This window comes from Doryrhamphus excisus, linkage group LG11 (genome assembly GCF_037039965.1).
Source record: "Doryrhamphus excisus strain RoL-2023G ecotype Guam linkage group LG11, RoL_Dexc_Guam_v1.1, whole genome shotgun sequence".
Classification (NCBI taxonomy): domain Eukaryota; kingdom Metazoa; phylum Chordata; class Actinopteri; order Syngnathiformes; family Syngnathidae; genus Doryrhamphus; species Doryrhamphus excisus.
The window spans coordinates 8366131-8392796 of NC_136367.1; the positions used below are offsets into that span (position 1 = coordinate 8366131).

The following is a 26666-nucleotide window of genomic DNA, read 5'->3' on the forward strand; positions in this document are numbered from 1 at the left end:
ACAAGCAGAGAGACGCGAGATGAGATGTATATGGAGAAGAGAGGTGAGGCAGAGACATGTGGCTTGACGAAAGTGATAGATAGAGGAGAGAGTATGTGTGCTGAAAACCATAGAAGAGGCAAAATAGTGGAGATTAATAGCGGGTGTGGTTGCTTGATGGTTACAGATGGTACAGGCCTGCAAAGATTCAGAGAGTTTCATTCTTGACAGCCTAGGGAAGAGACCCAATTCAGTACATCATACATTAAAGGAAAGTAAATAATGATGGGAGAATGACTCCATTTTTGCAAAAAGTGGCGCTCCATTTGCCTTAATGGTCGTAGCAGGAAGACAGAATAGACTGCAAAAGCAGAAACCTGTGATAATCTGCTTTAGTGACTAACATCCCTTGTATTGAAAAGGCCTGTGATTGGCTGGCGACGAGTCCAGCGTGGGATAGGCGGTACAGAAAATGGATGGATGGTTAAAAAAAAAACGTAAAATCTTTTATTTAAAGTCAGTCTTTCAAACATGTGTGTCACAGTCCCTCCGTACGTTTCTGAGGGTGCGGAAATGTTGGCATTCCTCACCTGTCAGGTGTCCACGCTTTTTGGCACGGCCTGCTGCCATGTGAATACTTCCATTACATCCTTGCTCCAAGGGAGCCACAGCCCAGATTACCTTCCCCTGACTCCAAGACCATTTGCAGTCAAAGTCAAAAGTTTTTCAAGGGCATTTCATTTGACTGCACCGCGGTGTATTTCCCTTGGCTTGGGATATGAGTTGGAATCACGGGAAGTGTTGTGGTACATTTCAAAAAGGGGGAAGACGCTCCAGTAGACAATCCACATATGGTATTCCTATGCCTCAGGACAGATCAGTCAATACTTGTGAACTTCTACAACTTCACTTAACTCAAGCACTAACCTTTTGAAAAGCGGGATCTGAAGTCTGCAAAACTCCTCAGATAATGAATGGCCTAGCAGAGTCAAAAATACAAGTCTCGACTTCTAATTCTCTCCTCCAGCACAGCATTAACGCGCATAAATGTCTACTATGGGCTACATTTCCCTCCAAGCAACTCATCTCAGTCATTAGCAGAGCCAAATGAATTACAATGCTTGCACTTTTCCATCCTCAGCTTCTAATTAAGTCCTGGTTGACACTTGGCGGCCATGTTAGAAGACAATCGATGCCATAAGTGTGAGACGGGAAGTGAAGGAGCAGAATGGAGGCTGCAAGGCATCCTGCTTAAATGTCATTAATCAGTAGCATAGTGTTGCATGGGACTAGAATTGAGTCAGGAAACTAATGATGTATCAGCTGGGGGGGGGGGTACGGCAGTCTCCTAGGACACATTCAGAGGGACAGAAAGCAGTTTAGTTTACATTTAACGTAACATGCATGTTTACACCAATGTCCAGCGGTTGGAGGTCTTTTGTTGATGTTTCATTGAAGAGATGCTGAACAACGTTTTAACATTCAGTTGATTAAACAGAAAGCTAGTAACTGATTGTAAACAAATTTGATTGATCGCCAATACAGATGGATTTCATTTTAAAAGTATTTAATGTAAGCTTCAAAGTCCTCCTTTTTCTTTGTTTTTACACATAATAATCTTGAGTTTTGGATTTTGGTCCTGCCTATTTCTAGATATAGGAATCTTTATTCTTACCAACTAAAATTGACTTGCATGGATGGATAATTCCACTAGTTTTATGGTAATGGTAATGGTAATGGTAATGGTAATGGTAATGGTAATGGTTTTATTTCATTTGAACATGCATCAGATTCCAATTGAGTGCATCCCATAATCAGTTCCCAGTTCCACATGTCCAAAAGGAGTAGGAAGAAGCAAAGCTTATTAAATCCTACCCCTCCATCTGGTACTTTTACAATCACTAACTGTTACATTTGTTCACTTCCTGCTTTCCATAATACAGTTTAAGGTTGTTGTTTTTTTTTTTTTAATAATGTACCTCGTACCTTGTAGGAGGTGATATGAGCATCCAATGCCATAATGGGTACCATAGTAAGTGTCAATATAGTGATATATATAGCACATCATGACTGGTTCAAGACTCTTCATCCTTGTATTTAGCAAACATCAACTGCTTGTATTGTTTCTTGAATTGGCTCATCGTTGTGCATTGTTTGATTTCCTTACTCAATCCATTCCATAGTTTGATTCCACATACTGAAATGCTATGGCTAGCATAACGTAGTCCTAGCATAGAAGTGTTTCAAATGTACTTCTTCCCTGAGATCATATTTCTCCTCTCTTGTAGAGAAGTATTGGATGACATTTTTAGCTCATTGCTTATTTTTAGCCTTATGCATTATTTTAGCTGTTTGAAGATGAACTATATCAGCAAGTTGAAGTATTTGGGATGAATTATCCTTACTGACCTTTTTTGCAGTACATTTAGCGAGTGAAGATTGCTTTTATAGTTATTAGCCCATATTTCCACACAATAAGTAAGATATGGTAGAACCAGAGAGCAATAAAGAGTGTGGAGTGATTTCTGATTGAGAACAAATTTTGCTTTGTTCAATATTGAAATATTTCTAGCCACCTTATGTTGTATATTTGTCATATGAGGTTTCCAGCTCATATTTTCATCTATTGTGATCCCTAGAAATGTATTTTCCTTCACCCTTTCAATGTCTACACCGTCTATTTGTATTTGCTGGTACGTGTCCTTTCTGCTGTTAGCAAACAGCATGATTTTAGTTTTATTTAGGTTCAAGGACAATCTATTATCATCAAACCATCTTTTTAGTGTGACCATTTCTTCTCTGACCTTTCTAATGATTTCGTCTGTACTCCCTCCAGAACAAAAAGCAGTGGTATCATCCGCTAATAATACCAGCTTTAAGTCTTTCGTAACTTTGGAGATATCATTGATGTACAAGTTGAACAGTTTTGGCCCCAGTATTGACCCCTGGGGTACTCCATATGTAATACATGAACTTGCAGATGTGTATTCTCCTAGCTGTACGTATTGCTTCCTGTCAGCTAAGTAGCTTTTGACCCAGTTCAGAACTAATCCTCTTATTCCATATCCTTCTAATTTAGTTATTAGGATGTCATGATTGATTGTATCATGATTGATTGTTCAAGTATGTTAAATCTATTTTTTTTATATTATATTCGGCCAGCACTTTTTTGCAGTGTGAACTGTTTGAGTTGAAAACTTCATCTTCAAGAAGATGGCCGGCTGCCTCCATTGAACCGCTGCAGATTACCTCTGCAGAGAAATTGAGTCTGAAGTGCTGTATCTGTGTGCGTGTGGGTGAACTGTTGTGTGTACGCATAGACTAGTGTGTGGCCACCAGTGGCGGTTTTAGGTTCGATGGCGCCCACTGTGAAAGCCACTCCACATCCAGTAGATCAACATGTACCAATGTTAGAAAGCCCACAGTTGTTGCATGTCTTTGTGTCCATGATGATGTTTTTCTGTCAAGCCAAGTAAAGGATTCACACTTTGACTGTCCTTGAATGCACCGTAGTTGCTATGTGAGAAAGTGAAACTTATGTATAACTTTCTTCAACGCTGCCACAGACAAACAAACCTTTTTCTCTTTCTTCTATCACCTCGTCCTTGTTCCCATATGCTGTGTGTGAATGCATAAACCCCACAGCTTAACAAATCCACCCAATAGAAGACAAACTGTCGTGTTCTTTAACTTGAACAGGCACATCTACGCCATCGCCACTTTAAACCAGTTAAATCCCAGGAGACATCTCACCCTTTTGAGAGCCTCTCCGTTTTAAACACCATGACTGAGATACAAAGACACTTCACGCCACAATTTATTTATTTCTTTGAATACCGCATGTGGGCTCATAGACGTTCCAGAAGACGCCACTGCCTCCTAGAGTTAGTGACATAACGAAGGGGCGAATTCAAATTTAAAACTGTCCTTACGTGCACAATTCCGTGTTGACAAAGATGTTGAATCTCTCATAGTTTCTCTTTGGTTTGGTTTTACGACGCGCTGACCACATTCAGGACCATGATAACAGGTCTGTTGCTGATTGGATTGGGCACTTTCCTGGTGTATCGCAGAATTCGTAGGATGCAGGCAGCGGATGGAGTTGGCCCACAGCTGCCCATCGTGAATGATTTGGTGGGCAAAGCCGGTCACACGCTGACTGTGGCTGCCAATCACAACGAGGATGCCATCTTGGAGAAGATTTGGGCTTTGCAAAGGCAGTTGGATCCATTGGGAGGCCAGAATGGACACTAGAGTAGCCTGGTTTATTGGAATGTGGCTTTCCCGAACTGACCCTAAACGATATTCTAAATCTGGATTTCGGTGTCCCCACCAAGGCCAACCAAGGTCGTGTGGTGAAAACAACTTCTCCCAAGAGATTGCTGCAGTGGGACGCTCTGACCCTCCATTAATTTCTTCACGGACACCTGTTGTTTCTCTTCTCTGGGCCCACCACGGACTTCTCCATGGCAACTGCTGTGTATCGCAATGACACCCTGCGAACTGAGCTCCAGGTTTTCAGGTTTCACATCTGAAACGTCTTTAAACAAAACTTACAACTAATTCCATCTGACTGATGCACTTGCTGATTAGGCCTATTGCCATATCTCATTGCTTTAATGTTGTTGTTTGATGCTTTTGTATTACATATTTGATATTTGTAATTTTATATAACGTAGTTCTTATTTTCAGCACTCCCCTCTCCCGTCAAAGTGCTTTTGCTCTTTGTTCAGGCTGCATTTGTAAATAAGAATTTGTTCTTAAATTGCTTGCCTGGGTAAATAAAGGTAAAATAAAATAAAAGAAAAAATAGGTTTGGGCACCTGATGAGGGAAGTGTTGCAGGCCACGCACTCACGCATCAAAAGACACACATATGTATTGCACCCCCCCCCTCCCCATCACAACACCTTCGCCGCTATATCCCCCCTCCCCCCCACATGACGGAGACCACAAGTGGCTGCAGGTAGCCTGGCTGGCTGCTGGTCGTATCAGTAATTTTTCCATTTGTGGCGCTGGTCTTGTGTCTGTGTGTGTGAACAATGTTTTTACTTCTATGCCAAATTGTATGCCAAGGTTTTTTTTTAACAGTCCCACACTGTACTCCTTCATTTAGGAGTCTAGTTTGGAGTTTTGGAGGGTTTTTTCCCTCCCCTCTCCATGTGTTGTCCCCCTTCTTCCCCCCTTCATCGGACAATCATCCCGTCTTGTCACCCCTTGTCTCACTGCATAGTATTTTGTATACGTATGGACAGATGATTGCACTATTTTGCTCGTACCTCTGTAAGTGACAAGAATAATAATCAATAAGAATAAGAATAAAGGGCTACCACACAAATAAATATGATTTATATGACACACCAAACACACAAATTTTCATTCCCCCCTTCATCCTCGCAACACCCGCCCTGAGAATGCTACCCTGAGTACTTGCCCAAGTGGCCCACATCTAAGACCACCATGGTTCTTGGTCATATGCCACAAAATCTTCCACTGGCAAACTTGTGATGTGCCGATCAATACCAGCTCTTCATACCTAAAATCAATTCCCAAATGACAATATTGATACTTTTGATACTTCAGTAATTTGAGGCATTGTAAATGATGAATTCATTCAGTGACAGAGATGCCTAAGATGTCTTTTCAAAAAGTAACGCGGACCACCAAAGACATCTATTGTGACGTCTTTTGTTTTTTTTGCAGGACCAACAGATCAAAGTCTTATGCATCTTTTGTGTGAAGTTTGGACTTGCAGGCGACGTATTTCTGGCCCATTAGTTGGCAACAAGTCTATTTTCCTCCAGTCGACAGCAACAGTTTGGATATGAAGAAGACAGAAGTTGGTGAATTGTACGCTGACAGAAGGAAATGTCAACAGATCCAGCAGAGACAAAAATACAAGCTGCTTGTACTGACTGGCAGTTTATCAGACTGTGGATGCGTCGTGATGGCGAAGGCGAAGGGAAGACGGAGGTAACAATGTTGTTGTTGTCTATAAATAGTTTGCATGCACACATACACGTCTATCGTTAACACACATGCATACATCTGTAAATAGAGGATTATTTTGTGTTATATTGTAAGTCTGTGAATGAATGTACGCAGATATTTTGTCATCAAAATCTTTTTTTCTCTTCAGATGTTTGAGGTGTCACTAAAACAAAAAATATGGACATCAGTTACCATTCTGCTTGAATTTGCTTTTATGCAGAAAAAGCTCATTTTCTCAGTTTTTGGTCAAAATTATTTTTTTTTTCTGTGAGACCACTCTATGTTCTACTGCCGAATACCCAAAAAGGCGAGACATTTTTTTTTTTCAGATGACAGAAGAGAGTCTAAAGAAGGGGTTCTCAACCTTTTTGACCTCGGGGACCAAATCTTCCTGTGCAATATGGCCTGGGGACCATTCAAATATCCATCTATGCCACTTGTCCTTAATAGTGTAGGGGTATGCTGGAGCCTATCCCAGGTGACTTTGGACCTGGTCGCCATCCAATTGCAGGGCCATCATTAAATATTGTACCATCGTGTACGGTCATCCGACGTCAGCTGGGATAGGCTCCAGCATAGCGCCGCTACCTTACTAAGGACAAGCGGCCCGAGGTCCCATTGTTAAGGAAAATTTGGTCCCGAGTTCAAAAAGGTTAGAACCCCTGGTTTAAATGATATACGGTTGGTGGGAACTACTTTTTCTTCCGCCTGAGTACGTGCGTAATGCGGGGGTGTCAAACCCAATCACACAGTGGGTCAAAACACAAAGCCTTCCATGGGCCAAATTGGACATTATTAATTATTTATTAATCATTTTATATGAATTACGGGTGTAAAGGTTAACACGTTAACGGACGTTTCCTTTAAAGGTAGCAATTTTTTGTATTTTTTTTAATGTTCCTAAATAGGGGCTGCATGGCGGACGAGCAGGTAGCGCGCAGTTCCCAAAGCAGTTCCCACCCTGGGCCATCTCTGTGTGGAGTTTGCATGTTCTCCCCGTGCATGCGTGGGTTTTCTCCGGGTACTCCGGTTTCCTCCCACATTCCAAAAACATGCTAGGTTAATTGGCCACTCCAAATTGTCCATAGGTATGAATGTGAGTGTGAATGGTTGTTTGTCTATATGTGCCCTGTGATTGGCTGGCCACCAGTCCAGGGTGTACCCCGCCTCTTGCCCGAAGACAGCTGGGATAGGCTCCAGCACCCCCGCGACCCTAGTGAGGATAAGCGGTAGAAAATGAATGAATGAATGAATGACTATTCCTAAATGGGCGTTTTACTCACAAACGTTCGTAGGTGAGTTCAAGAGCTAATATGCTAATAATAAAGAAAAATAGTAATACAAAAATATGAATACTGACTGTATTGTTTAAAATAATGGCCCATTGTTCAGAAATTGATATCCTTTTACATAATTTTGTTGTGATTTGTTGTAATGTAATTATCGTTATAGTTGCACATTGAATGGTTTACCACAAAGAGATTTCCCCTACTTATTATAGATAAAAACTTCTATCTGCGATTAAATGTGATTAAGTATGAGTTAACTATGGACAAAATGTGATAAATCTTGATCAAATATTTTAATCGATTGATAGCCGTAATTTTAAAATTCATTATTTTACTTTTTTCCCGTTTTCACATTGTATGATTTTGTCCTTTGTAATTTCTGTCCTATATTATTCCTCAGTGTTTACAATAAATAAATATATAAATGACGCTTATGTCTTGTATTTGAATTAAACTATTTTGTTTTTTAATTGACCACACATATTAGGAGTATTTGAAGCAAGTTGAACCAACATTTCTTATTCTTCTGGATCATTTCATACACTAAAGCAATCAGCATTTGTTCAAAGCCAGCACAAACGACTCATCCGTAATTATAATGCGCAAAACATCTATTTCAGGGAACCAGGAAAAAAATGCAATTAACAGCAAGTAAACTATGAAACCTTGCAGTTAATTCTGATTACAAATTGGAGGTTGATGGACAGTAATAATAATTGAATAAAAAAAAGCTAATTCCCTTTCAAAGGAATCCAAATCAACGGGGACGATGTAGAAATCATCGAAAAAGTCAAATTCAGGATGAGTTCTCTGATATAGTCTCACTGAGCTAGACAATCCTTGAACGATCTTGTAATATCGCAGATGTTCACCCGGGGCTAATATTTGACAGCATGGGGTTGGAAGAGCTTTTTCATCCTTCGCCTTGAAACCGTGCTGGATTTCGAGTGACGCTTCCCACCCCTCAACTGTTTAATTAAATCCATGCATCAGGAGCAGACAGCAGAGTAGCGCCATCTGACACCCCTACGCCAGTTTACCACAATCTGTTAGTTTATCACTTTTCCCACACAGTTCCCCCAAAGGTGCCGCTAAATAAATGCACTAATCTGGGAACATGCGAGCAAACTCTTTCTGATGTCCTTAAGCACACTGAATATTTTAAAGCCAGGGGCGGAATAGACATGGCACAGCAGCTTGTTTAGTGAAAGATTATTTCCCAAATCCACCTGGGAGTGAGGTGATAAAAACGCTTTGGAAACGGATAAACACTTAATGAAGATTTAGCAAATGTTTGGTGTGTCATATCCAATTTATTTGTACCAATTTCAGGGTTCCGTTGGATCTGACATTTACAAATGTCATGCTTTTTTCCAGATGCGGGTAATAGATGTGTGTCATTAAAGCTGCAACATTTAATCGATGAATAAAAGATGAACCAATTTATTGACATCTATTTGGGGATTCAATTCATTGTTTTGTTTATTTAAAAATGTAAATATGCTCTGATTTCTGCGTCTCAGATGTGAATATATATATATTTTTGTGCGTGTTTTAGGCAAAACAAGACCAGATTTGACTCTGGGAGAGTGATTGACATGTTTGCCTCTTTTCCGATATGTTGCAGACCAAAAAACGAACTGTTTGTGTTTGTTGTCATACTGTCAAGACGTCTTTATCATGTCACACTGACTGGCCAATTGACTCTTTGGGTCAACTTGCAATGAGGCGGATGGTTCAAACTCTTTGAAAATGCATTGCAAATGCATTTCCTCTGCTTCATGTTAAAAAGAAATACAGAGCTCGATTCGGGTGATGCAACAATCGTCCCGAAGGCGGGAGGGGAAACATTCTCATTCTTGTTCACGGAGTCAAACTCCAACTCCGTTGCCTCTCACTGCTAGCAACACCAGAGTGGAATAAAGTCCAGCCCCTCCCAAGAGGACTGGTTCCAGAGCATTTGGTGTGCGCCAAGGTGAGTCCGACAAACCCTATCTGGAAGTACACATTGTACACCAAGTACAAGTACACCATCTTAGGCTCCTCCCCCATCAGAGAAGTGACATTCCACATACTAATAGCTCCAGTAGCGTCTAGTATCTGCAGCCGAGGATCAGCTCACCAAGTTTCCCCACCTTCGGTTGCCGCCCAGCCTACTCTCCCTCTGACCCCTTTGGCCCCTAGTAAGCTCAATGGAGGGAGGACCCAGGTTGCCTCCTCAGGCTGTGCCCGATCGAGCCCCGTGGGTTAAGGCTCAGCCACCAGACGGTCGCCATCGTGTCCTAACTCCAAGTCTGGCTCCAGAGGGGGACCTTGGTGACCCACTCTTGTCAAGTCCCGCACCTATCCACTCTTTGTCTAAATGTGGCCCGCAGGACACTAGTTTGAGGCCCCCGCCTTGATATGAAAGTTTAATGTTAGTGCGGCCCGCGCAAGTTTGATATGGATGCTGTATGGTATCATGTACCCAGAAAAAATTATTACGTTTGATTAATGTTCATGTTAAAGGTTAAATAACTGTTAATAGTTATCCTCCCTATCCATGTGGAAGTGGTAAGTTTTTGGCTATTTAAGTTTAAAGGAAATAACTTGAAGGCTACCGTTTAGGTCGCTAGCTCTCTAGTTTGCGAATTAGCATGTGTCTCGAGACCCTGCAGTTGCGCAATATGTTGTAAATAAAAAAAGTATAAATGTGACTATAGTCGTGTTTTGTCATGTCTACAGGGCTCTAATAATGCTTTGTTCATTTTAGTCTGAAAAAAATCATTTGTCTACCCACCAACTATATGTGGTTTCTTAAGTTTTTATTATTTGCCCTTTTATTATTATTATTATTATATTTATTTATTACTGATTGATTGATTTTCTATATTCTTGATTTGTTTATTTATTTTTCTTCTTATTTTGTGTAGAAAAATAAAAAGTAAGATATTTGAGAACAGTGGAATGTTTTATCAGAGCTTTTATTGTAGAAAATTGGAACCAAAGCAAATTTTTAAAATTTTTTCTGTTTTTAATAAATGCGTTTTTTTTTGGTTTTTTTGGGAAAACCTGATGCGACCCAGTCTCACCCAGACCCAAGCTCCAGTGGCCCCCAAGTAAATTGAGTTTGAGACCCCTGGTCTAAGGGCTTTCATACTGTAGCTGACCCCTCCAGGGCATAACGGCCCCTGACTACCCCCTACTTTGGCCCCTAGGATCATGAGACACGCAATAAGGAGGAGACCCTATAAACCAGGGGTGTCAAACTCATTTCGCATCGTGGGCCACATACGGCCTAGGGAGATGTCAAGTGGGCCGGACCATTAAAATTATACCATACTCTGCTATAAATAACCAAAATATCATGTCTTTCCTTTGTTTTGGTGTAAAGAAGCACAAAAACATTAGGAAAATATGGAAATTTAATGAACTATCCTTTTACAAAACATTTCATGAAACACCTCATATTTCCTTAGACAAATGTGCAATTTACTTTAATCATTCACAAATATGCATTGCAACTGATCCCACTGATTGTACAAAGGCACAAAACTTTAATTGGTACTGAAAAATATAGTAATGCACTTTAAGATTAAATGAGACTTTTAAAGAAAGGGATTTTTAAACCACTTACACATACGCATATAAAATCTAAATGTAATCCCTGCGTACACCTTACAAACTAAGGAGAGCAGCATTTTAAAGGTGTTAGTCTAGTCTGGACTTGTATTTGTTCCTGAAACTTGGCATCTTTTGGCCTGTACAAGTGCATCAACACCAGTTGTCATGTCCTGACTAGCTGTCCCTTTCAGAATGTCATTTAAGTGCTTGTTTGTGAGCCTTGAACGCATTTTTGTTTTATTGATATTCATCACTGAGAAAATTTGTTCACAAAGGTAGGTTGTCCCAAACATGCACAAAATTTAATTAATTTGGGGTACCCTGGTGGTAGATACTGATAAAATCTGTCCAGACCTACAGAGGCAAATTTGCCCTTCAAATCTGCATCACACTGCAAATCAATTATCTCTAGCTGAATTTCGACCGGCAGATCAGAAGCTTTAACTGTGAAAGGTGAGCGAAAAACTGAAAATTCTGTCTTAGGTAGTTAGGTAGCTGGCTTTTACCGCTGCTTCACTGACTTCTCGGCTCTTGATGAAAGTTGACTGCTGTTTCCTCAGACCCGCCAGCAATTCGTTAATCTTATCTCTTCTCAGTTGTCCTTGCAAGCCGTCATATTTTTCGCTGTGATGAGTCTCGTAGTGGCGTTGAATATTATATTCCTTCAATACCGAAACTTGTTGCAAACACACCAAGCACAAAGGTTTTCCGTGCATCTCTGTAAATAGGACGTGGTCCATTTTTCTTTGAAAATTCTACACTCCTTATCTACTTTTCTCCATTTGGATAACGACATTTTGGCTAATGAGGGTGTAGCGGAGAGGTAGAGACCAAGGTATTAACAACGTCGTAACAAGCAACAGATGGCGCATTGATACCGTCTGCTGTTTTCAGTCTGTCTCAGTGATGCGGCTTGTCTTCTACTCTGATGGAAAGAGTGCGCCCCTTAGCGGATAATCCATGAATTGCAGCGAATTAAAAATATTAATTCCATGTCTTTTATGCATTTTTTCCACTTTCAAATTATCCTGCGGGCCTGATCGAACCTCCTTGGGGGCCGGTTCCGGCCCGCGGGCCGTATGTTTGACACCCCTGCTATAAACCATGGTGTAGGTATTGTGCAGGCATGTCCATTTCTGCTGGATTTCTTATTTTTCCTGAAACGACTCCAACTATGCATGCAATTCCCCAGCATGCTTATCTGCAGCTGTCAAACTCCACATTCCCTTGTCACATTTATCACCGGCTTCCACAAACATCTTGTTTGCAGATGATCTCAATTTGTCTTTTGTATGAACATTTTCTTTGATGTGGTTGAACTTTACTAACATGATTAGCCTCGGGTACTCGTTTAATTGCATTTGGCATTCAACATGAAATGAAAATGATTCAAGTCGGAGGTGCAGCCACGTGATATCTTGACAAGCCCCACCGGTCTGACGGCTCTTGCTGGAAGGGTAATGATGTGGAAAGAGGGGGGTTATTGTGCTTGAAATGGGACTTAGCGAGTCTCACAGGTGGGCCATTTCAAGCCTTGCAGATACGATGCTTGCAGTTGCCGTGTCTTCTTCCTGCCTTCCGAGCAGACCCATTGTGCGTGTTTCTACTCCTCACCACTCATTTGGTTTATTGTTTCGACTGCGATCCGTGCTTGATGCAATCAGATGTCAGCTGAGACTGACGGCAGACCCTCAAGCTGAAACTATGCATGTCAACTAAATCCACCAGGAGACGGGTTCTCTCTGGAAAGGCTGCAGTTGAGATCTCATAACATCAAGTTTAATGAAACAAGGTCATGTAAAAATATACTGTATGTGACTATATAGAATATTATACTGTGTGACTTGTGTGGCGCAATTTCTTAATGAAATGAAGCCATTTAAAAATAAAAATATAGGCAAATTAATATAAACACAACATTTATGGAGTCCTTAGATCAAGGCTGATGATTACACTCATGAACTAACCTTATTATGCGCTACATAAGTTACTGCCAAATTAATAATGCATTTACTCTTTGAAAAAAGACGATCCCCAGTATTTGTGGACTTCCTTAACACTGCAGCACTGCAAATTATTTAGCACTTGCCAAGATTTAAAATCCTATTTTTAGACATGGTAGATAATTTGCCTGGTTTTAAGGCCTATTTATATATTGACTTTATAGTATATTCTTCCTTTTAGAAGGATATTCTTCCTTTTGGTTTTCCCAACAAATAACATCTTTAAAGATTCTACAATATCCACAGGATGCTTCATTTATTCAACAGAATACTGTGAATGACGTACTGTAACCCCGGGCTCACACCGAATCCATGGCGGCTCCGCAATATTAAAATCTCTGTTGTAGGATCAGACTATAGCTCTTAAAAATCCTAAATCGAGGATCAGGTAAAATTCACTTGTTGCATGGACAGATCATTTCACTCGCTTGAAATAGTTTTTTCCCAAAATCTCGCCTTTTTTTGCAGTGAGCTAACTTGTCCTCCTTAGAGTTTTAGTTGGGATGTCACGAGACTCTCAGTTCACTAGACGATACGATTTTTGGGAATTTTGCCCATCATTGATTACCCTTATGTGAAACGAGCATATGTCTTTCCCATATCTGTGTGTTTTAACATAGAAAAAGAGTTAGCATGTTGGAGCCAACAATGCGCCTACATGACAATCGTATTTTGATATAAGACAAAAAAACACCAACAATATTCCATTTACATAACTGACCCGTATATTAACCAAGCTAAAGCTACAGTATATTGTTATTGTAGCAGCAAACACAAAGAACAATATTTTTGCTATAGACTCAACATCACTCACATCGCCCAGGGCCTCTACCAAGCGGTAACACTACCTACTGGAGCTACTGCAGTTTTATGTGTGAGTTTGGACAAGTTAACACGAGGTTATGAATCATGCCTCACGCATGTATAGAACAAGGTTGCGGCAATTAGGCGAAAAGTTGGTCAGTTTGGAGATTCCACACACTACCAACTAAACACTGCGACAGACTGAAGCAGTGGATACTGGCTCTCAACATCGCTATGGAGACTCAGCAAGACGCTGGTTTGCTCTCTGCCTTTTTTTAACCTGAGGGCTATGATAAATTTACAAGCTCAAAGGCACAGGTCTTGTGCTGGAAGATACAGCCATCCCATCAATCAGCATCCCAATGAGGGCGGCTTTTTAAGTCACTGGTTTCATTATACTGTTATTTTGCCCATGAAACATTTAGCACTCGTGCTACATGATATCACCATGAGAATGCTGTTATGTTTCACTGAAGCTGGATCATTCATTCATTATTTCCATTGTGAATTCTGTTTCAGCAAAATGTATCAATTTTAATGGCTTTTTCTTTACAAATGAAGCCTTTATTTGTCCTGGAGGAACCTAACTGGTAAAGTTTTAAATTTTAAAGAAATTATAATTACAGCCCTACGGGTTTGTGTGCATCAGACCCACAGATAGTCCATTTTGAATCAGCCTTTATCTACGGCGCCCATGAAGTTAGTTGGATGGCAAACTGCGGTTTCATTTATTTCGAACATGCATGCATATCGAAATACATTATGTCACAATTCTTAAGTTTATTTAATACCATTCCCCCTCTCCTGTTCACATCATTGCTAATACATTTATTCACTTCCTATTTTTAACAAATCTGAAATAATGCAAGAAAATGATGAGGATGTGTAACATTGTGCTACAGTATAGCCAGGGTTCATAGATCAATATATCATTTAATGTTCCCTCCATTCTTATTGTTCCTATTGATGTACTTCATGTCATTTACTTCCACTTCAAAATTCATTCCTTTTTAAGAATCGATCCATATTTCTGAGATTGTGATTACTTTGACGGGTTCATTGATTTGAGTCAAATACTACTTGATGTTATTGTATTGTGCATGCATGATAGAAATAATAAGGCTTTAATGATATTGTTTTGTTGTTCCTCCATGTAATAAAGCAATTGTTTCCGACATCTTTTTATTATTCGCCAAGCCAATCATCTGTGGTATGGGGAGCAAAAGGGTTCCACTTCCTGTCCTGCCATATTTCACTTGTGTTGTGTGCAACATGGAATTAATGTCAATGCTATCGAATGTCATCCTTCGAAGCGTTTGTGTGTTGTAGGCTCCATTTTCCTTGTTGTCATGGTGACATGATTTTTATTATTTATCCAGATCCTTGTTATCTTTGGCCTCTTCTGATCCTCCGTATAGATTGATGTATTTACACTTGGTACTTTCCCTTTCCCTGTTTCCTCAAGCCGTATGCTTTCTTTCTCTATGCGATGTCAGATGATCATTCATGTAGACCAGGGGTCGGGAACCTTTTTGAGAGCCATGAAAGCCACATATTTTAAAATCTATTTCCATGAGAGCCATATGCTATTTTATTAACATTTCATACAATACGTAAATGCGTGCATTTTTAACCAACACCAACAATATTAAAATATAAGTCTATGAATTCATTAATTTTATGCATCTACTGAGGTCAGTGGTGTATACCGTGCCAATGGGGTGTGGCCAGCACACTTTGCACAGCCCAGTGGCTCAATCCCAGACAAGCTTGATGGGATGTGACGAAGGAGCATTATCTGTTGGGCTCAGATGTCGGGGATGTTACAGTGGGACATTGAGAGTCAGGTGATGGAGCCCCTCAAGGATATCGCTCCCCCTGAAGGTTGCCTATTTGTCATTCCGGACCTGTGCCATGAAATCCTGTGCTGGGCCCACAGCTCCAAACTCGCCTACCATCCGGACACCACTTGCACTACCCTCCTCCTGTCGCAGCTCTTCTGGTGGCTCTCCCTCAGAGAAGATGCCAGAGACTTTGTGGCTCTGGGTTTTCTGTGACCGCTTGCCATCCAGTCCCGGTCGTGGTTTCGTGTGGCCTTGGAATTTGTCCCAAGATTCCCACCATCTAATGGCAACATGGTCATCCTGACCCTTGTTGTTCGCTTCCCTAAGTTGGCCCACTTTGTCGCCCTCCTCAAATTGTCTTTGGCACTCAAAACATCTGAGGTTTTGGTGTGTCGTGTTCTGGCTGCATGGGATCCCCATAACGTAGTCTTGGATAGGGGCCCACAATTTTCGTCTCCAGTGTGGAAGGCTTTTTGCAGGTCATTAGGGGCCCCCAGCCTGTCCTCGGGCTACCACCTGCAGACAATGATCAGACTGAAAGTGCTGACCAGGACTTGGAGGCTGCCATTCGTTGCGTGTGCCACCATTAACCTGCTTTGTGGGCTATCAACTTACAGTAAATTGGGGCCTACCCCCTTTTCATTCTGCCTATGGATACCAAACGCCAGCATTCCCCTCACAGGAGTGTGAAGTGGCCGCCCCCTCCATGGCTGCCCACCTGTGCCATGTTCGCATTGCACCTCAGAGCGCAACCAGCACTTTGCGAATAATAATCTCAGCGCGGCTCCTCAGTACAAGCTTGAACAGAGACTTGCCTCGACTTACTGACTCCAGGAAGCCGCAGCTCCGGTTTATTGGATCCCTCATCTATCCAAGTACATCTTCCAGAGGATGCATCCTTCTCATGATGAATCCCACGTCTCTCCCCAGTCTGCTGCCTCTAGCACCCTGAGACCCCTAGAGGTGCCTCCTCTTCCTTCCAGGCTTATTGATGGTCATCCTGCATTTACTGTCAAGGCTATCTTTGACGTTAGAAGAAGGGCCAGGGGTTTCCAGTACCTGGTCGACTGGGAGAAGTACAGCCCAGAGAACTGTTCCTGGATTTCGCTCTCTGTCATTCTTGACTGCAGTTTCTTAACAGACGTTTTCCATATAAGCAAGCAAAAGCCACCATGTGGCGTCCATTGAGAAGGGGTTACTGTTACTGTTCCATTCTCCTGTTGCACGCCTGCTGTTCCATCCACACCTTCCTCCGCTTTCATTTTTTCCACAGAACTCCCTTCTCTGGCAGGAGGCAGTTCCACTGGGCACACCTGTAACGACTGCAGCAGCGACTTCTGCTCACTGTGCTAAACCTTTTTGGGCTGCATTAGGGAATATATATTGTATATTTTTGTTGTCACTCTCTGCCTCTTGTCTCTGTATCTGTGGTCCACCATACAAACAAACCTCAGAAATCGTAATCGTGTATTCCCTCTTCATGCTCTGTGATTGGTCAGTCACACACAGCAACCGCCCCTCCCTGGACAAACCCTGCAGGCTGCAAGCAGCAGCCACGGTCAGTCATTCATGTACACGGTGCAGCTGGCAAGCTGTAAAGGGCTTGTGTGGTGTTGCGCCACTTTAAAAGGTTTTCCTCAGCTGCCTCTATTTTGGTTTGTATCAAAGTTATTTGGTAAACTTGTTTCATAACATAAGTGGTGCAAAGCTGACAGAATACTTCCCTGTTTGTCATCACTGGATGTTTGCATGAATCACCAACTTCACACAGATCCTAAACAATAATGAATACAATAAAGTCAGGATCACTTACACCAGGGGTGCTCATTAAGTCGATCGCGATCTACCGGTCGATCGCGGAGGTGGTACTGGTCGATCGCTGGTCGATCGCGGCGTGACATTAAAAAAATATCATCCTAGCATCAATGCTCAACATTCAGATGACAACTGAATGTTGCCCTTCGGTTGACCAATCAAATCAAACAACGTCTCTAAGTGCAGCAGAACTTACGATGTCAGCCTATCATCCATCCCCGTTACTTGATTGACATACAGGACAACCAGTCAGATGACAACTGAATTTTGACCTTTAGGTCACCGCTCATGCGTAAACAACGATGCAAAGTGCTAAGCTAGTCGGCGAATTGCGTCAGATTTTAAGCCCTCGCTAAAGTTTATGGTCACTAAAATGAGTGAAGTAGCTGGACCAAGTAAAAAGGCAAAAACATATCACTTCCATACGGAATGGGAGGTGGACTTTTTTTTTCACAATGTCTTTATCGAAGTGCGTTTGCCTGGCTAACCTGGCTATCAGCAGCTACTGTCCGGACTATGCATCCCTGGCTGATTCAATTCAGTGCAAGTCATCAAAGTAAACTCAGGTAATTACATAAAATGTTAATAGTTAATTATGTGTGTTTTGCAATATTGGCTCATTTGGTTATGTAAGGTACATCAACATAAATTGTACGTACAAATAATCCTCAATACATTTGAAAATAAATAGATGTTTTGCATTTTTGTAGTGGGTAGATCATTGAGACTGGGTCATTTTAAAAGTAGCTTGCATGCTGAAAAAGTGTGAGCACCCCTGACTTACACACATACACAGTATACAGAATAATAATAAATACAGCAACTTCTCATCAATACATGCCAATTTAAAATAATGTATCAATTAAAGCCCCACCCATTTTGTGGTTAAACCCGCCCACTCGAAGTACAGATACGGATACAGGTAATTTCGATGGGTGACCAAATACAGATAAGTGGGTTACGTCCTCATCCCTAGCCAGGATCTCCAAGTCACCAACCAATATTGAATCTTTCTAGCTGAATGACACACTGTACATGTCCCCGTTTTAGCGTTTTGCATGGTTTTGTTGCTTGGCAACTGCTTTGAACTTCAGAAGTTAGCCAGTTAGCTTGGCTTGCGGGTGGCTGTCGGCACTTGGAACTCTTTATTTCATCCAAACCGTGCCTCTTGCTTGTCTGAGTTCAAGTAGAAAGGGTTATTCTGTGTACGTGGTCGGGAAAGCACAAAATAGCTCAAAAGTTGCCATTAACATTCTTTCCGGTCCCCCCCAAAATTTGAATTTAAATCAGTCTAAAATGTGAATTCGTACCGCTCTGTTTTTCTTAATCTAAACTGAATGGTTTAGTGGATTCATTGACAAACAAAAAAGAATCCTTGGAGCATCAAACTAAGACTTCATTCAACGGAACCAATGTGGTCATAAGTCTTGGCCACTTGCTTTTCATTGCAGTATTACCTCCCTTACCTTGACTTGCTGGTAAATCATCTCAGTTGCCTCGCCATGACAGGTCCTGGTAAAGGCGCGTTCAGGCGAAATGCTGCACTGACCTCACAGCTGAGGTCATTTTCAGGTTAGGACATAAATGGCGGAATCGGCAGGAGGTCATGGCCAAATCAAATGAGGTTCATGTTAAGATGAGCATTCGGTATTGCAGTCTCGCGACAACATTTACACTCATAGAAAAATCATATGAGGACGGTTTCAGTTCTGGACGTAGTTTTGTACCATTTATATAACCAGCTTCAACCCTATCAATATTGTTATGTAATCACCCCAGGGTAAATGATCACGGCACAATGGTGCAGGAACATGCACTGATTGCTATCACTAGTATTGATCTGTTCTGTGTCAGCACTTTCAATTGGATTCCAATCCTGACTCAATTACATGTGCTATGGTAGGGACCTTTACAATCCCCACAGGCGCATTCATGAACCCAAATTTATAACCATAAATGCTTTTAACCTCCTATAGTACAACCGTCGCCATCAATATCAGTAATGAAAGTACATTATAAATAAATAATGAAATGGAATGTTACCGCTAGTGGATGAGCTTATTTTTGCTTCCTCTTTTTACTTATGTGGGCTCCATGGGGGGGAGGGGCTCTGCTTCCTCCCACATACCAACACAAAGGTCAGGTTAACTGGAGACTCTTAATAGCCTGGAGGTGTGAATGTGTGTGAGTGTGTCTCTCTGCATCAGCCCTGTGACTGACTGGTGATCAGTCCAGTGTGGATTCCGCCTCTGACCCCAAGTCAGCTGGGATGCACTCCAAAATAAACATTATGGATAGCTGCCTAGATGGATGGCTTTTTGGCTACATGAAACTTGGTTGTATTTATAATATAGTAGAATATGTATGCAGCCAGCCATACAGTGGACGAGTGGTTAGCATGTTGGCCACACAGTCAGCAGATCAGGAAGACCTGGGTTCGATTCTCCCCCTCGGCATCTCTGTGTGGAGTTTGCATGTCCCTCTTTGGGGTGTGAATCTCTGCACTGAGGACGATTTGATACACATCTCCGTGCACTGCCAGCGATACCATACTTTAACGATATATGGAACTTTCTGGCGATACGATGCAATAGGATTCACCCGCTTCGTGATGTGATACGATACAATACGACAGGATGCGATACGATACGATAATCATTTAGTTCAAATCAATGTGATCCAATATGATATGATGCAATTTGTTGCGATATGATGCAATTCAACATGATGCAAATAATGGTAATGGTAATGGTAATGGTAATGGTTTTATTTCATTTGAACATGCATCAGATTCCAATTGAGTGCATCCCATAATCAGTTCCCAGTTCCACATGTCCAAAAGGAGTAGGAAGAAGCAAAGCTTATTAAATCCTACCCCTCCACCTGGTACTTTTACAATCACTAACTGTTACATTTGTTCACTTCCTGCTTTCCATAATATAGTTTAAGGTTTTTTTTTGTTTTTTTTTAAATAATGCACCTCGTACCGAAGTAGGAGGTGATATGAGCATCCAATATAGAAACTTCCTCGCTGCTGCTTGCGTGCAATCGTCCATGCTGTTTTACTAGTAGTTGGATGTGCCTCACGGCTTCTGTCAGTATTCAATACAAAACGCTAAATAATGATGGTGCATTGGTTCATTGCACCTGGGGAACAGCATATGGGATGAAGTTGAACATTAATAAAACGTCAATTGCATGCAACGTCGCAATCGATGTATCGATTAATATCGATTATTTTCCACACCCTTAGTTCCCGTGTGTGGGTTTTGTGTGTGTGAGACTAGTCCCTTCGGGTTGGAAATGAGTTGTTATTAGTAATTAGTGTTGTCTCAGGTGGTCTTATTTACAAGTCACGGAAGGCTGGAGCGTGGGATTTGGTGGATTAGCAGTAATACAGTCACTGTACCGGACTGTTGTCTTGAAGTGAGAGCTGAGCCGGAAGGCAAGACTCTGCATTCATTGGCTGATCTACGCTTCCATCCTTACTTGTGGTCAAGAGCTTTGGGTCGTGACCGAAAGAAGGAGATCACGGTTAGGCCTACAAGCAATCGAAAAGAGTGTCCTCTGTCTGGACTCACCCTAAGAGATAAGGTGATTAGATGGATGGATGGATTGATAGATCCATCCTGGCTCCCGTACAATACCAGAGACAAAAGAAGACAAATAGTAATAATGTGGAGAATAAATAGATGACATCAAATATGAACAACAATGTACAGCACAAACAGTAAATTTACACTCTTCATTACACAAATAATTAAAATAATCAAAACCACTAATAGTGAAAATACACATTTCAACTTTCATTACGGCACCACCGAGTCAGCCTTTTTGCTATTCGCTTTGACAGTACAGAGTCTCATTGCTTCATCTGATGTTAACCTCACAGAACTCCATCTCCCTTAGGATCCGGCAGAGTGAAACAAATGGTTGTGAGGAAGATCTAGGCGCTGTTTGATGTCGCTTCCAGCAGCGTCATGGAGCCTTTTATCAGGCCTAAAGCAGGCGTAATAAAGCGGGCTGTTGCGCATGACCATCCCGGAATCCTGGGACGGACTTCATCAATATGCACTTACTGCAACACTCTTTTTAGGTTATGGCATCTGAGCACATGGCTTTCCGTGCATCGGGCTAACTTGAAAGGTGTTACCATGGTGATGGGGAAGGATAATCACAGATATATTTGGATTCTAAAACCATCAGACAACATGGTAAAAGGAGGTTACAGTCAAAAAGATGCTATATTTGGGTTGCAACAGATTTGTATGCTTGGCTGCATTTTATTCCACAGAGCTCCAGCAAGTCAATTGTAGGTATTTCTAACAAATAAAGGACGTGTACTATATACTACAGGACTGTGTAAACTTTTTACCACTGAAGGGTGCATACAAAAAAAATGAAAGGATGTGGAGGAGGGCAAATTAATATATTCTGTGCATTAAAGATGCTAAACGCAATCCGATGTAGGTCAACATATGCTAAGATTGGCACGGGACAGATGTTATTTATTGTTTGGTTTTCCTGATTGTGATGCTTAGAGGAAAGCCGATGTAGCAAGTAAAAAAACGGGGCACTGTTCTTTCTACACCATGAATTGGGAGGTGTTTAATTAATTGGAGGTGTTGGTCGTGCACCATCCTTTGCATGTCATTGTGTTCCCAATGTTGCACTGAGCTGACTGCTGGTTTTTATGAGGGTTAAGCCAAACCTTGTAGCTGCTTCTTCTTCGTTGGTGTTCGCTGGATATTTTTTTCTAGTTGGCAGACTGGGCATTCAAACTAGGAATCCAAATGTTTAAAAATTGAACGAGCCTGGGACAATGGGAATGTTCATCCTGGTCCCCATCGATGCTCAAGACTCGATACCCAACCCTACTGATATATGAGCACATGACTTGCAATTCTCCGCCTAAACACTTTTCCTGAAAGTGAGCAACCCCAATTACTGTTTACTAGTTACTGTATTTAGCTTCCTGTGTGGGATGGAACAATGTACCCCTCAATTTACACCATTGTTTTTTCTTTTTGGTAGAGGTATCCCGATCCGGTATTGGCATCGGCTATCTGTCCAATATACGCAAAAAAAAAACAAGTCTTGGATTATAGCAGCCTCCATCTAAAATTGCTGATATAAGCACAAACTGTCCATTCCAGACTGCGCTCCAGCACTTCTGCCCCACGGGTCTGAATCCAGCATGCATCATCACGACAACAGTGTTAACAAAATATCAAGAAGCAGGGCCGACGTCAGCCATGTGGCCATAACATGTATTAGCACCTTTTGGTCTGAAAAAAAAGTCCCCGTGGTGGCAGAATACCGGGGGCGTTCAACACGGCCAACCCCATCACGCATCCTTTACTGTGTCCAACACATCAAAAATATCCTGGGAACCGTATCACATTGCTTATTCATTTTTCAAAAACTTACATCAAATCTATCCAAGCAACACAAACCTTTGCCACAGTATGCACCAAAACAACACCCGACGGTATACTGTACTTATAATGAAGTATCATGCTTTGAGGTAGATATTCTCTGGCTGAAACCGCAGATTTAGTCAAGGTGTAGTGAATTATATATGATTGTTGATTTTGTACAAAAAAAAATAGAAAAACTCCAGGGCTTCACACTTTGATTCCTTCTTTACATTTGACTTCTACTGCAGTGCAGATGCTAAAAGATGACAGTAGCGAAAGTAAACAAAAGCAACATACAGGCCCACCATACAGAGAACCAAGGTCTATACTAGTCTAAACTATCCGAGTACAGTATGTTGATATTTACCTAAATACATAAAGGCATCTCACACAGGCTTGGCCTTGGGCTGCTGTCTTAGGAGACAACACTTTTTGTCTCAACACATAAATAATGCAACACCAGTGGGTTAGAATTGCTAGTGATTTATGAATAGCCCCCGTAATTCAAAAGCAGTGCACCAGCTGTGGTCATTATGCGCCTCTAGAGAACATCTACTATTCCGTATGTACGCTAAGCTTTCATGTGAATATATCAGCAGAGTTGGTTTTATTAAGGCCGAAACAATTATCTTCGTAATAATTGACTCGTGCATTTTTCCTTTTATTTCATGCATTATCATAATTATAATCAAGTTTTCACTGAGCTGTGTATTTTTCACACAAAAAAACAGGCCGCGTATACCGACATGCAAGGAGCAACACATGGTTAATGCCCCCCCACCAGCTAAGGTTGGGGTGGCTCAGTAGATTGCGAGTCAGGAAGCTAATTCGCATTTCTCGAATGACTAGTTGCGTTTACTCTGAGTCTGTGACTGTGACCCTTTGGTTGCAAAGACCTTCCAAATGAGCCACTGCAGCCTTTTTAAGTGGAGTAAGGTTTGATTTTTGTGCTGTCAAATATTTCACTTTGTTTTCTCACATAATCAATTACACAGGAGGTCTACGCAGAAATGACTCCACAATGACAGAAATCTTAGCAGCACTCCCACACACAGCTCATTTAAATTTTATAGCCAATTACTGACAAAATAGTAAAAAAAGAAGAAATCATTTGATAACTCGGGCTTCCCTTATCATCTGGGATTCAAATGAGGTAGAAAAATGATTCCATTATCGCTAATGGTCAGCGTCATGTTTATTAAGATGGTGGTGCTTGTGAAGTGATGTGCCCCCTGACTGCGGCTAAAGCCATTCAGCATGGCAAGAGCACATAAACATAATTGTGTCTCGGCATCAAACCTCAGGGCATTATTCACAGAAGACATATTTGACTTGGATGCATCAAGACAAGACATTTTGGGTGGATTGGCACTGCTTTAGTGCCGACTAATCTCTCACACACAATAGATTTGCTAAAATGCTTAATAGACGGATGACACAATCTCTGGTTGGGACAAGAATGCGTATCACTGGCGGCAATGATGTCAGATTTAACCCCAATTGGCCCTGACACATAAGTATAAACATGATAGACAAAGGAAATATGGGGAAATATAGGGATGTAAATCGCTTAAAATATTTACAAATAATTGTACCTTTGAAAGATCATTTGTTTTGATACACCTATTAACACAAAACTTGCACATTTTGTGTTTTTAAACAACATAAAATGGACCTCAGTGTATAAAAAACAAACACAATGTACAACACATAGACAATGGTAAGGTAAACTGTCCATCACCCAAATATTCTCTTCAAGCAATATATATAATAGTTAGGGCTGTCAAAGTTGACGCGCAGAACAGAACCGTAGTTTGATTGAAGCACGGTAACTCTGTAGCTACAAGCCAGACCAAATACTGAGCAGAAATAGAGAAAGAAAAGAGTATTTTCACTGGTAAAGTTGGCTTCAAAACCCTGGCAGATGGCTCTTGTAGCAAGACCAAAGTTATTTGTATCTACTGTTGCTGTGTTTGACTTTGGTCAAGGTGCACTGAGGAAAATCTTTCTGAATGTTCCTAGATAGGCTTTTTTTTACTCACAAACGTTTAGAATTTAAATAAACAAATCTTATTTTGAGGTGACATAAATAAACAAAAAGATATTTGTGTCAGTGTGAGAGGTCTCACTTGTTCACATTTTGTATTTGCTGAACATTTGTGGGCGGGTTTAAGAGCTAATATGCTAATAAAGTAAAATAGTATGCTTGCTGACTGTATTGCTTTAAAAAATGGCCCAAAGTTCCGAAATTGATATCCTTTTACATAAAATTGGATGTAATTATTTTTGTAGTTGCACATTGAATCGTTTACCACAAAGAGATTTCCCCTACTTACTATACATATCTGCGATTAAATGTGATTAATTGTGAGTTAACTATGGACCAAATGTGATTAATCGCGATCAAATATTTTAACCGATTGACAGCCCTAATAAAAATATATCATTGTGACTCTGCGAAAACACCCAACTACTAAGTGAAATGAAAAATAAATATTGACAACTTACAAGAACAAAATTCTTACAGTCGGTTTACAGAAATAGGGCTGTGTATATATGTATACTGTATTGCAGTCAGCCTATAGATTATCCTTCACTTCCAAACACTCCTGCAGAGACACACACACACACTATTTCACACATACGTATGTTATCACACTTTCTTGGTGTGGCAACCTGTAGCAGCGTGAAAACAACATGCAAGTTTTATTCTGTCTCTCTTAGACAAACAGAAGTTCCAGATCAAACACTAATAAAAATAAATTCCCTTGTGAGCCTTTACTGGCGTCTGCTGTGTGTGTGTTCGCTCACTTCCTTCCGGCTTTGTCACCACATACCAAGGTGACACAAGCCCTCCAAATAGCTGTCTTCAGCAATGCCTGCCAGTAACTAGCAGCTTGCAACCCACATTTTCCAGAATATAACACATTTGTGGCTGCACGGTGGACGAGTGGTTAGCGTGCAGGCCACACAGAAGACTCGAGTTTGAGTCCACCCTTGGCCATCTCTGTGTGGACTTTGCATGTTCTCCCCATTGTACATGCGTGGGTTTTTTCCGGGTACTCCGGTTTCCTCCCACATTCCAAAAACATGCTAGGTTAATTGGCCACTCCAAATTGTCCATAGGTATGAATGTGAGTGTGAATGGTTGTTTGTCTATATGTGCCCTGGGATTGGCTGGCCACCAGTCCAGGGTGTACCCCGCCTCTCGCCCAAACACAGCTGGGATAGGCTCCATCACCCCTCGTGAGGATAAGCGGTAGAAAATGAGTGAATGAATAACAGGATTGTCTTACCTTGTCTTGGTAGATGAAGAACAGCATGATGGACAGGATCTCGAGGAAAAAGATGACCAGAAGGAGGATGAAAAACTGTGGAAACAGAAAGACAAGATGGAGGCCAATCAACTGATGTTGCATTAATCCATGTGTTACATTGTCAGGGAACAAAGTTTTCATTGAAACCAAAGCATGAAGAAAAAAAAGAAAAAGTTCTAATAATGTCAGTTGGCAAAGTAGGAGCAATTGAAGAATAAAAAAAGTCTTCTTGTACTTTTTCTCCTTCCTCTTTTAAATAAGTTTAAGAGCTCTATCCTATTCTCCAGCAGTCCTCGCCTACAATGTACCCCCCCTTTATATTATAGCTAAGATGAGCTGCTTCATGGGTGATACATCTTCTTCCTGCCGGCCCGTGTGACTGCTTGAAACATTTCCGAGCTCATCCATCAAACACTTATTCAAGGCAGGGCTGCGAGCTTCGCCGGGAGGGGTTAAACATTTCAGAAACAATAAAAAGTTCCAGACGGTCACAAAAAGATGTGATTATCAGATTATGGACGTGAAAGATGAGTGGCGCTTCCTTGTCACGCATCTCGAAGAACAGAAGACTTCACTTATTTAAGATTGCATTTTCATTTCAA

General features: G+C 41.2%; 1 protein-coding gene across 2 annotated transcripts in view; it reads right to left on the reverse strand.

Annotated features, from left to right (window-relative positions):
- tspan4a (tetraspanin 4a) overlaps positions 1-26666 on the reverse strand; it is a 192308-nt gene that overhangs the window by 46519 nt on the left and 119123 nt on the right. For both annotated transcript variants that reach the window (XM_078794702.1, XM_058045907.2), the window contains one exon: positions 26044-26118. In XM_078794702.1, the coding sequence (XP_078650828.1) occupies positions 26044-26118 (75 nt within the window). The remainder of the gene's footprint in view (positions 1-26043; positions 26119-26666) is intronic.